Raw genomic sequence first — 9,631 nt, forward strand, 5'->3', positions numbered from 1 at the left:
TCCTTTGTCCAATATGTCATTTGCAAATATCTTTTCCCATTACATTGGTTGCCTTTTAGTTTTGTTGATTGTTTCCTTTGCAGTGAAGAAGCTTTTTATCTTCATGAGGTCCCAATAGTTCATTTTTGCTTTTAATTCCCTTGCCTTTGGAGATATGTCAAGTAAGAAATTGCTGAGGCTGAGGTCAGAGAGGTGTTTTCCTGCTTTCTACTCTAGGTTTTGATGGTTTCCTATCGCACATTCAGGTCCTTTATCCATTTTGAGTTTATTTTTGTGAATGGTGTAAGAAAGTGGTCTAGTTTCATTCTTCTGCATGTTGCTGCCCAGTTCTCCCAGCACCATTTGTTAAAGAGACTGTCTTTTTTCCATTGGATATTCTTTCCTGCTTTGTCAAAGATTAGTTAACCGTACTTTTGTGGGTCTAATTCTGGAGTCTCTATTCTATTCCATTGGTCTATATGTCTGTTTTTGTGTTAATACTATGCTGTCTTGATGATTACAGCTTTGTAATAGAGGCTAAAGTCTGGGATTTGTAGGCAGTATTGAAACCCAAGTCTTTTTGTTTCTAAAATACATCTTCATTTTACTGTACCACATTTCTATTCCAGTGACCAGATACATCTATTTTTCTAACCTAGAAAGATATATTGGATCCATCATTCATGGCCTTCTAAATTCTCAAATGACCATAAGCAGTGAATTACCTGAGAGACTAGTCCTTGGCTTTAGAACTTTTCTACTGTTCTCAACTTGAAAGTATCCCAAATGATGAGGTTTTCAGTATCTTTGACAAAAGGGAGAAAAACAAAGTTGAGGTAATCAACTTTTTTCCATAAAGCTAGTTACAAATGTAAAAGACTTCTATTATTCTAAAACTACAATCTCTCTCCCCCAACACCCCTCTTCCTCTCCCCGTCTCTATGTTCTGATGTCTTTTTCTCTTTTAATGAAACAATGGAGCTAGTAGAAGGTAGTTTGCTTTTTAACATGCTTACTTGATCAAATAATAAGTGGGCAAGTCCACTGAAAGAGTGTGTCCAATGAATATAATCAAAATTACAAACTTAATTCTGTTCCCCAATTTCCTGTTCAAATGTGTTAGTTATGTCCTTCCTCTAACTGTGAATGAAATTTTGGACATGCTCTGTAGCTTCTCTATTGACCTTTAGTTAATAAAATGTTCTCAGATCACATTCACTCACAGTAATAGTCTCTTTTTAGTAAGTGATAAGTTCAGGCTAGTTAATAATCAAAACTCTGATCTTCATAGTAAGTTAATGGGTTTCCTCTACCAGCCCAGTCCTGCTCCAGACTGAAAGCCTACAGTGGGGGAAGGGAGAGATATGGTGACCTCCTTGTCTTTTTTCCTTTTTAGCTGACCTCCATGGCCTCGCCCTACATACATACTGAGTTTTAGCTTCTGATTGCACCAGGATTGGGGATGAGGGGGAATAAAACAAAGATATGGTTTTAATTAATGGCACAGCTAACATCTTGCTTTTGTTTTCTCTGCCCATGGCAGATGTTTGAAACTGATTCTTTCTCTTATAGAAGCTTTCATGTAATCTAGCTACATTTCTACCTCTTAAAATTTTTCTCAGTGGCCTATCACCATTCAAGACCAAAACAAAAACTTAGTGAGTACTTACTCTGTGTCATGCACTGTACCAGGTGCCAGGATATTTACCAACCCAAAAGCACAATGTGAAAGAACATATTAGTAAAATAAATAAATCTTCAGTCTCAATATCATATTAAGTTTAACTTTTTATTTAAATTTGGTCATAAAGTCTTACTTTACAAGTTAATTGCTATTGTAAAAAAGGGATAGGTCATTAATAGTCTCATTTCTCAGATGTTATTTGATATATGTTCTGAATTGTGTTACCTCCAATGCAGTGTGCACTTTGAACTTATAAGCAGAAAATCTATTTTCAAAGAGTATGCATTCGAGTTATTGAAATAAATGTGCTCACAAGTTGTAGTTTAAGACAGAGTAGGCATTGTTTATCATGTTTTACAGTTGACTCCTAAATAACATGGGGGTCAGGACCACCAACCAGCCCCATGCAGTCAGAAATCCTTGTGTAACTTTTGATTCCTCAAAAACTTAACCATTAATAGTCTACTGTTGACTGGAAGTTTTACTGATAACATAAACAGTCGATCACATATTTTGTATGTCACATGTATTATATACTGTATTCTTACACAATTCTTATTTCTCTAGTAAGCTAGAGAAAATACTTTAAAAATACATTTAAAATACTGTGCTGTATTTATCAAAAAAAATCCATATATAAGTGGCTCTGTATAGTTCAAACTCATGTTGTTCAAGGGTCAACTGTAATTCAGTTGAATTTCAGGAGAGGAACCAAGAAATTTATAGAAAGATAAACTATGATGGGTTGGCATTAGTGTAGTTAGGTGACCTTTTAAACTTTAAACTTCCACATCACAGTATGAAGTTGGTTCTGAGATAAGAAATAGAATAAATTGTCCCCTAAGGACAGACCTGAATCTCTGACTGCCTAGAGGCTCACTCAACCGGAGATCATGGCTTTTGATGGTACTTGGAAGATAGACCGGAATGAGAACTATGACAAGTTCATGGAAAAAATGGGTAAGGACTTAATTCTTCAGTGGCTTATTTTATTCCTCACAGATACTTTCGTTTCTAATTCTGTCTAAACCTCAGGGTTTAGGGAATGGCTCCTGTTCTGGTGGTAAGGATCCAGAATGTATGATGGTTCAGAGTAGGGAAAATAATATTTTCACTTCTTATATTAGGAAGACTACACTGTCTCACTAGTAGAAGCAAAGATTCTTTGAGTTCTCTGGAACAAAAAAGATCCAGGTAGGTTTCATTCACTCTTTAACTAATGATTGTGCTTATACCATGAAAACTGACTTTTTTTGTTTTGTTTTTTTTTGTTTGTTTGTTTTTGCTTAGAGAGTAAAAAAGGGCAGTGTGTAATGAAAAGCTCAAAACTTTGAAACACTGAATTCTAGAGGATGGAAAAACAAAGATCATATAGAAAAGCAATGGGAAAAAAAAGTTCTATCAAAATTCACAATTCTAAATAACTTAGACTTAATTCTCATTCCTCTGACATGTAAAATTGGGGGAATAATCTCATGATTCCATGTGGTTTCTGTGTGAGTTTTAGCTAATATCTATTCCAATACTCTGGAAGTCCATACATTGTACAAGATGTGCAAACAAACTTGTGTCATTCCTCAAAAAATAAAACCTGCATCAATTATGTCTTATAGTTCCAGAATTCCATGTTGAAATTTATGGAATTTGCACATTCTTACACTAATGAATTTGACTGCAATATTTGCTAATTTTCTCATTTTTCTGACAGTCAGAAATGCTACAAAAAGCAAGGAGAATTATGAACTTCAAAATTTGAAAGCTATTATGGAAAATGAAAAAACGTTTTAAAAACACTGTTTTTGCAGAATTAAAGTTCCTTATAAATATATGAAAATATTTAATCCTTCATTTGACATTTCTGGAATTTAGTTTACTTAACACTGAAACAAAAAGTTTGATAACTGTATTAAAATTATTCAGTTCTAAGATCCTACAATTCTAGTTTTCATTTAATTTTTCTTAAGTTTTGGAAAAATAGCTTGAATCACTACTCTTGATCTAAGCTTGAACTTTTTCGGCAAGAGGCATTTTGAATGTTCTTGTGCAAAGACAATGCTATCAGGCTTTCTTCCCCACCCTCAAAACGTACATAAACAAATAAGTAAAACAGGACTTGTTAAAATAAACACTTTCAATGGCATTTTGACTTTTTCTCCAACATCTTTTGCTTTGCAGGTGTTAATATGGTGAAAAGGAAGCTTGCAGCTCATGACAATCTGAAACTGACAATCACACAAGAAGGAAATAAATTCACGGTCAAAGAATCCAGCAATTTTCGTAACATTGATATTGTTTTTGAGCTTGGTGTCACTTTTAATTACAGCCTAGCAGATGGAACTGAACTCAGTGTAAGAAACTTTTTATAAGCAATGCATTCTTGATTTTTTTACACAATACTAAAATAATCTGTTTTCTTTCATTGGATGTGGTCTAATTAAGTCTCCTTCATTTATTGAAGCAGCCAATAGTTTATCCACATTGTATCTTGCACAAATTGGCAGAATATTTAACTATAATGTTTTTATTTTCATACACATCTGTAAATAGTCTGGATTGAACAATAAGAATTAGAAAAACATCCTTCAGGTGATTAAGTATAGACCTATTATTCATAAAGAAAATGATAGCTCAGTGTTTTCAACTTATTATATAACTGATAACAATAAAAACTTTCATATTTCTCTAACTTAAACATAATAGTAATTTAATAAATATACCAAAATAGTAAAATAAGTGAATAAATTAGTTAATGGATAAGTGACAAAATGGGAAAGTCTAATGGTACATTGTAGGTCATTGGGAATATACCTTTTAATGTTTAAGATAAAAAATTTTAGAAAGTCATACTTTCAACTGATTTTTTAAAAACATTTTTGTCCTCAGGATTTTGTAGTTAAATTATATGCTGGTAATGACAAACTGTGAAATATCTTATCACTTATGGTCATTTTTATTTATTATTTATTTTTTAAAGGTTTTATTATCAAACAATCTCTACACCCAGCTTGGGGCTGGAACCCACAACCCAAGATCAAGAGTTGGATGCTCCACTGACTGAGCCAGCCAGGCACCCCTATGACCATTTTAAAATTATTACAACAATTATAAAATTAAAACAAACACAGGGTTGTTAGGTTCTCCATGAAACTAACTTAGACTATGACTAAATTTAGAACACTCGTTGTAACATGAAACATTGAGAAAAATGCTGTTCATCTACCTTAAAGTTTAGCATTTGGAAACAATTGAGTGAGACAAGCATAATGGTTACCAACACATACTCTAGAGCCCCAAAACCTAGGCTGAATCCTGGCTCTGTGACTTTAGGTGAAGTACTATGCCTCGGTTTTCTCAACCACAAAATGGAGATAATAATATCTACTTCACAACGTTATTGTAAAGATTGAAAAAGTAGATCTATAAATTCAGAACAGAGGGCACCTGGGTGTCTCAGTAGGGTAAGCATCCAACTCTTAGGCTCAGGTCATGATCTGTTTATGAGTTTGAGCCCCGTGCAGGGCTCTGTGTTGACAGCACACGGCCTGTTTGGGATTCTCTGCCTCTCTCTCTCTCTCTCTCCCAAAAATAAATAAACATTTAAAAATAAACAATAAACTCCCAAAAAACCCCACCTCAGAACAGTGTTTGACATACTTAAGACCCTAAAAAATATTATCATTATTATTATTTGTTGTGGTTACTATTATTATTATTTTACTTATTATTATTATTATTATTATTATTATTGTTATTTTACATATGTAGGGTGCTTGGAGCCTAGAGGGAAATAAACTTATTGGAAAATTCAAACGGGTAGACAATGGATGTGAACTGAATGCTATCCGAGAAATTGTAGGTGGTGAACTGGTCCAGGTGAGTTGTAAAAGTATTACAGCTATTTCTTAAAAGACAAAAATAATTACATAACAATAATTTTATTTTGTGATTCCTGAGTTATAGCTTCAATAAATAAACTAATACTTTTCTCATAAATCTTATTTTAAAAAGATACATATTTTCTGATGCCTATTTATTGAAGAGAGCTTATATATATGCCAAATATATCATTGCCTATTGATAACCAAAAAATGTGTTTTAAAGTGGGCATATCCTGTCTCTGTATAAAATGTTGCTATCAAGACTAAGAAAAAAAAATATTATAATCATTTCAAAGCTATAATAATACTAATACTTTTCTTAATTTAGCCTTAAATCTTAATGGCAAATTCTTCTATGTTTGTTAACACCTTTCAGACTTACACATATGAAGGAGTAGAAGCCAAGAGGATCTTCAAAAAGGAATGAGCTTCGTTTTTGGAGCACAGCCCAGAACACAAATTGAATAGAAAATCTATATTGTATTAAAACTGTTTTTCTCTCCCTGATTAGTCCTTTTGTAAACATAACCAGCGACTTATATTTCTAGTCTTGCCAAGGCAAAAGAAGTAAAAGCTAATTAGGATTTAATTTGTTTTACATTCTCTAAGATGTACATTTATTGCTGTATTCCTGTTGGAAAAGAATTTGTGACATGTTTTAAAACAGATGAATAAACTTTGTTCCCACATTGCTTTGTAGGTAGCTTTTCCTTTAAAAAAAAAAAAAAAAAGGAAAGAAAAAGAAAAAAGAACAAAAAGGAGGGGCACCTGGGTGGCTTAGTTAGTTAAGTATCCAACTCTAGGTTTCGGCCAGAGTCATGATTTTACGGCTCGTGAGTCCAAGCCCCACAGCAAGCCCCACATCTGGCTCTATGCTGACAGTGTGGAGCCTGCTTGGGATTCTCTCACTCTCACCCTCCCTCTCTCTGTCCCTCCCCTGCTCTCTCTCTCTCTGTCTCTCGGTCTCTCTCTCTCAAAATAAATAAATAAAACTTAAAAAAATTTTTTAAATAAAGATTAAAAAATAATTAAATAAATAAAGTTATGCAACATATGCATTGATAGACTATACTTCCCCCCACCCCCACATTTGGTAAACTGAAAACACAGACTGGATTGGGGTCTTTAAAATCTTACACTGGTTGTGATTTTTCAGCAGAAACTTTGCAGGCCAAAAGGGAGTGGCAGGATATATTTAAAATGCTGAAAGGGAAAAATGTATAACCAAGAATACTCTACCCTGCAAGGTTATCATTCAGAATTAAATGAGAGATATAGTTTCCCAGAGAAGCAAAAACTAAAGGAGATCATCACTAAACCAGCTGTACAGGAACTGTTAAAGGATCTTCTTTAAGTGGAAAAGAAAAGTCCACAACTAGAAATAAAATATATGAAAGAAAAAAATCTCCATTGTAAAGCAAATATATGATCAAGGAAGTGCATTTGCTACTTAAAAGTTAGTATGATGGTTAAAAAACAAAAATAGTAAAAACACCTATAACTACATAAATAGTTTTAAAATACACAAAATAAAAAGATATAAAATATGACATAAAAACAAAACGTGGGGAGGGGGTTAAAATGTAGTGCTTTCAAATGCATTCAAACTTAAGTGACTATCAGCTTAAAATAGACTGCTATATAAATAGATCAATATGGAAAAACCTCATGGTAACCACAAGCCTAAAATCTATAATAGATACACAAAAAATAAAGAGAAAAGAACCCTAACATAACACTAAAGAAAATCATCAAACCACAGGGGAAAAGACAAAGAACGGAAGAAAAAAAAAAAAAAAAACAGAAAAACTACAAAAACAACCAGAAAACAATTAACAAAATGGCAATAAGTACATACCTATCAATAATTAAATATAAATGGACTAAATGCTCCAATAAAAAGACACAGATTTGCTGAATGGATAAAAATAGAAGACCATCTATATGATGCCTATAAGAGACTCTATTTTTTTAATGTTTATTTATTTTTGAGAGAGAGAGAGACAGAGAATGAGCGGAGGAGGAACAGAGAGAGAGGGGGACAGAAGATCCAAAGCAGGCTCTGTGCTGATAGTAGATAGCTGAATGCGGGGCTTAAACTGACAAACCCTGAGATCATGACATGAACCGGAGTTGGATGCTTGACTGACTGAGCCACCCAGGTGCCTCAAGAAACGCTCTATCTAAAGACACACACAGGCGGAAAGTGAAGAGATGGAAAAATATTTTACATACGAATGGAAATGAAAAGTAAGTTAGAGTAGCAATACTCATATCAAATAGACTTTAAAACAAAGACTGCCACAAAAGACTAAAAAGGACATTACATAATGACAAAGGGGTCAATCCATGAATCAATTAATTTGTAAATATTAATTCATCCAACATTGGAGCACCTAAATATATAAAGCAAATATTAACAGACATAGAGAAATTAACAGTAATACAATAATAGTAGGGGACTTTAACACCCACTTACATCAAAAGATAGATGGTCCAGGCCAAAACAAAAAACAAAAAAACAAAAAATCAGTAGGGAAACAGTGGCCTAAAACAACACACTAGACTAGATGGACTTTACAGATACATATATATAACATTTTATCTAAAAGCTACAGAATACACATTATTTTCAAGTATACATGGAATACTCTCCATGATCAACCACATGTTAGACCACAAAACAAGTCTCAATAAAATCAAGAAGATAAAAATCATATCAAGCATCTTTTCTGGCCATAACATGAAACTAGAAATCAATTACAAGAAGAAAACTAGAAAAACCACAAACATGTGTAGACTAAACAACATGCTACTAAACAATCAATGGGTCAATAAAGAAATTAAAAAGGAACTTAAAAAATACCTTGAAAATGGAAACACAAGGCTTAAAAATTCATGGGATACAGCAAAAACAGTTCTAAGAAGGAAGTTCATAATGATACAGGCCTACCTCGAGAAACAAACAAAAAATCCCATATAAACAATCTAACTTTACAACCTAAATAAACTAGAAAAAAAATAAAAATAATAAAGCCCAAAGTTAGTAGGAAGAAGGAAATAATAAAGATCAGAGTGGAAATAAATGAAATAGAGACTAAAAAAAAAAAAAAAAAGAAAAGCAATGAAACTAAAAGCTGATTCTTTGAAAAAATAAGTAAAATCAATAAACCTTTTGTTAGTTCCATCAAGAAAAACGACACAGGACCCAAACAAAATCAAATGAAAGAGAAGTTACAACTGACACCATGGAAATCTAAAGGATCCCAAGAGAATACTATGAACAATTATAAATCAACAAAATGGAAAACCTAGAAGAAATGGATAAATTCCTTGAAACACAGAACCTTCCAAGACCAAATCACAAAGAAATAGAAAACCTGAATGGACTGTTTACAAGTAATGAAATTGAATCAGTAATTTAAAAACTCCCAACAAACAAAAGTCCAGGAGCAAAAACTGTTACAGATGAGTTCTATCAAATATTTAAAAAAGAGTTAATACCTCTTCTTCTCAAATTATTCCAAACACCTGAAGATGAAGGAATGCTTCCAAACTAATTTTACAAGGGTAATATTATTCAATACTGGAACCAGACACCACAAAAGAAGAAAATTACAGGTCCATATTCCTGAATGACACATACGCAAAAATCCTCAACAAAACACTGACAAACTAAATTCAACAATACATTAAAAGGATCATATACCACAATCAACTGGGATTTATTTCAGGGATATAAGAATGGTTCAACTTCTATATATCAATCAACGTGATACATCACATTAACAAAACAAAGCATAAAAATCCTATGATCATCTCAATAGATGCAGAAAGAGCATTTGACAAAATTCAGTACCCATTTATGATAAAAAGTCTTGAAGTGGGTATAGAAGAAATGTATCTCAAAATGACAAAGGCCAAATATGACAAACCCACAGCTAACATTATACTCAAAAGAGAAAAGCTGAACGCTTTTTCTCTAAGATCAGGAAAAAAACAAGGATGCCTACTCTTGCAACTTTTATACAACATAGTATTGAAAATCCTAGCCACTGCAATTAGGCCAGAAAAAGAAACAAAAGGCATC

The 9,631-nt window shown here is 32.9% G+C and overlaps 1 protein-coding gene across 1 annotated transcript; it reads left to right on the forward strand.

Moving 5' to 3' along the window:
• The first annotated feature begins 2,556 nt into the window (after nt 1–2,556).
• On the forward strand, nt 2,557–5,599 carry FABP2 (fatty acid binding protein 2). The gene is made up of 3 exons (XM_007087607.3): nt 2,557–2,623; nt 3,839–4,011; nt 5,429–5,599. Exons 1-3 carry the CDS (start codon nt 2,557–2,559, stop codon nt 5,567–5,569), a joined length of 381 nt encoding a protein of 126 aa, XP_007087669.2. The 3' UTR covers nt 5,570–5,599.
• The last annotated feature ends 4,032 nt before the right edge of the window (nt 5,600–9,631 follow it).

This window comes from Panthera tigris, chromosome B1 (assembly GCF_018350195.1).
Source record: "Panthera tigris isolate Pti1 chromosome B1, P.tigris_Pti1_mat1.1, whole genome shotgun sequence".
Taxonomy (NCBI): Eukaryota; Metazoa; Chordata; class Mammalia; order Carnivora; family Felidae; genus Panthera; species Panthera tigris.

Bases quoted from the DNA above. Each gene is read 5' to 3' on its own strand.
- FABP2 (XM_007087607.3), top strand. From the start codon at position 2,557: ATGGCTTTTGATGGTACTTGGAAGATAGACCGGAATGAGAACTATGAC. The intron at 2,624-3,838 runs GTAAGGACTTAA...TTTGCTTTGCAG, and splicing joins CAAGTTCATGGAAAAAATGG to GTGTTAATATGGTGAAAAGG. The intron at 4,012-5,428 runs GTAAGAAACTTT...TTACATATGTAG, and splicing joins CAGATGGAACTGAACTCAGT to GGTGCTTGGAGCCTAGAGGG.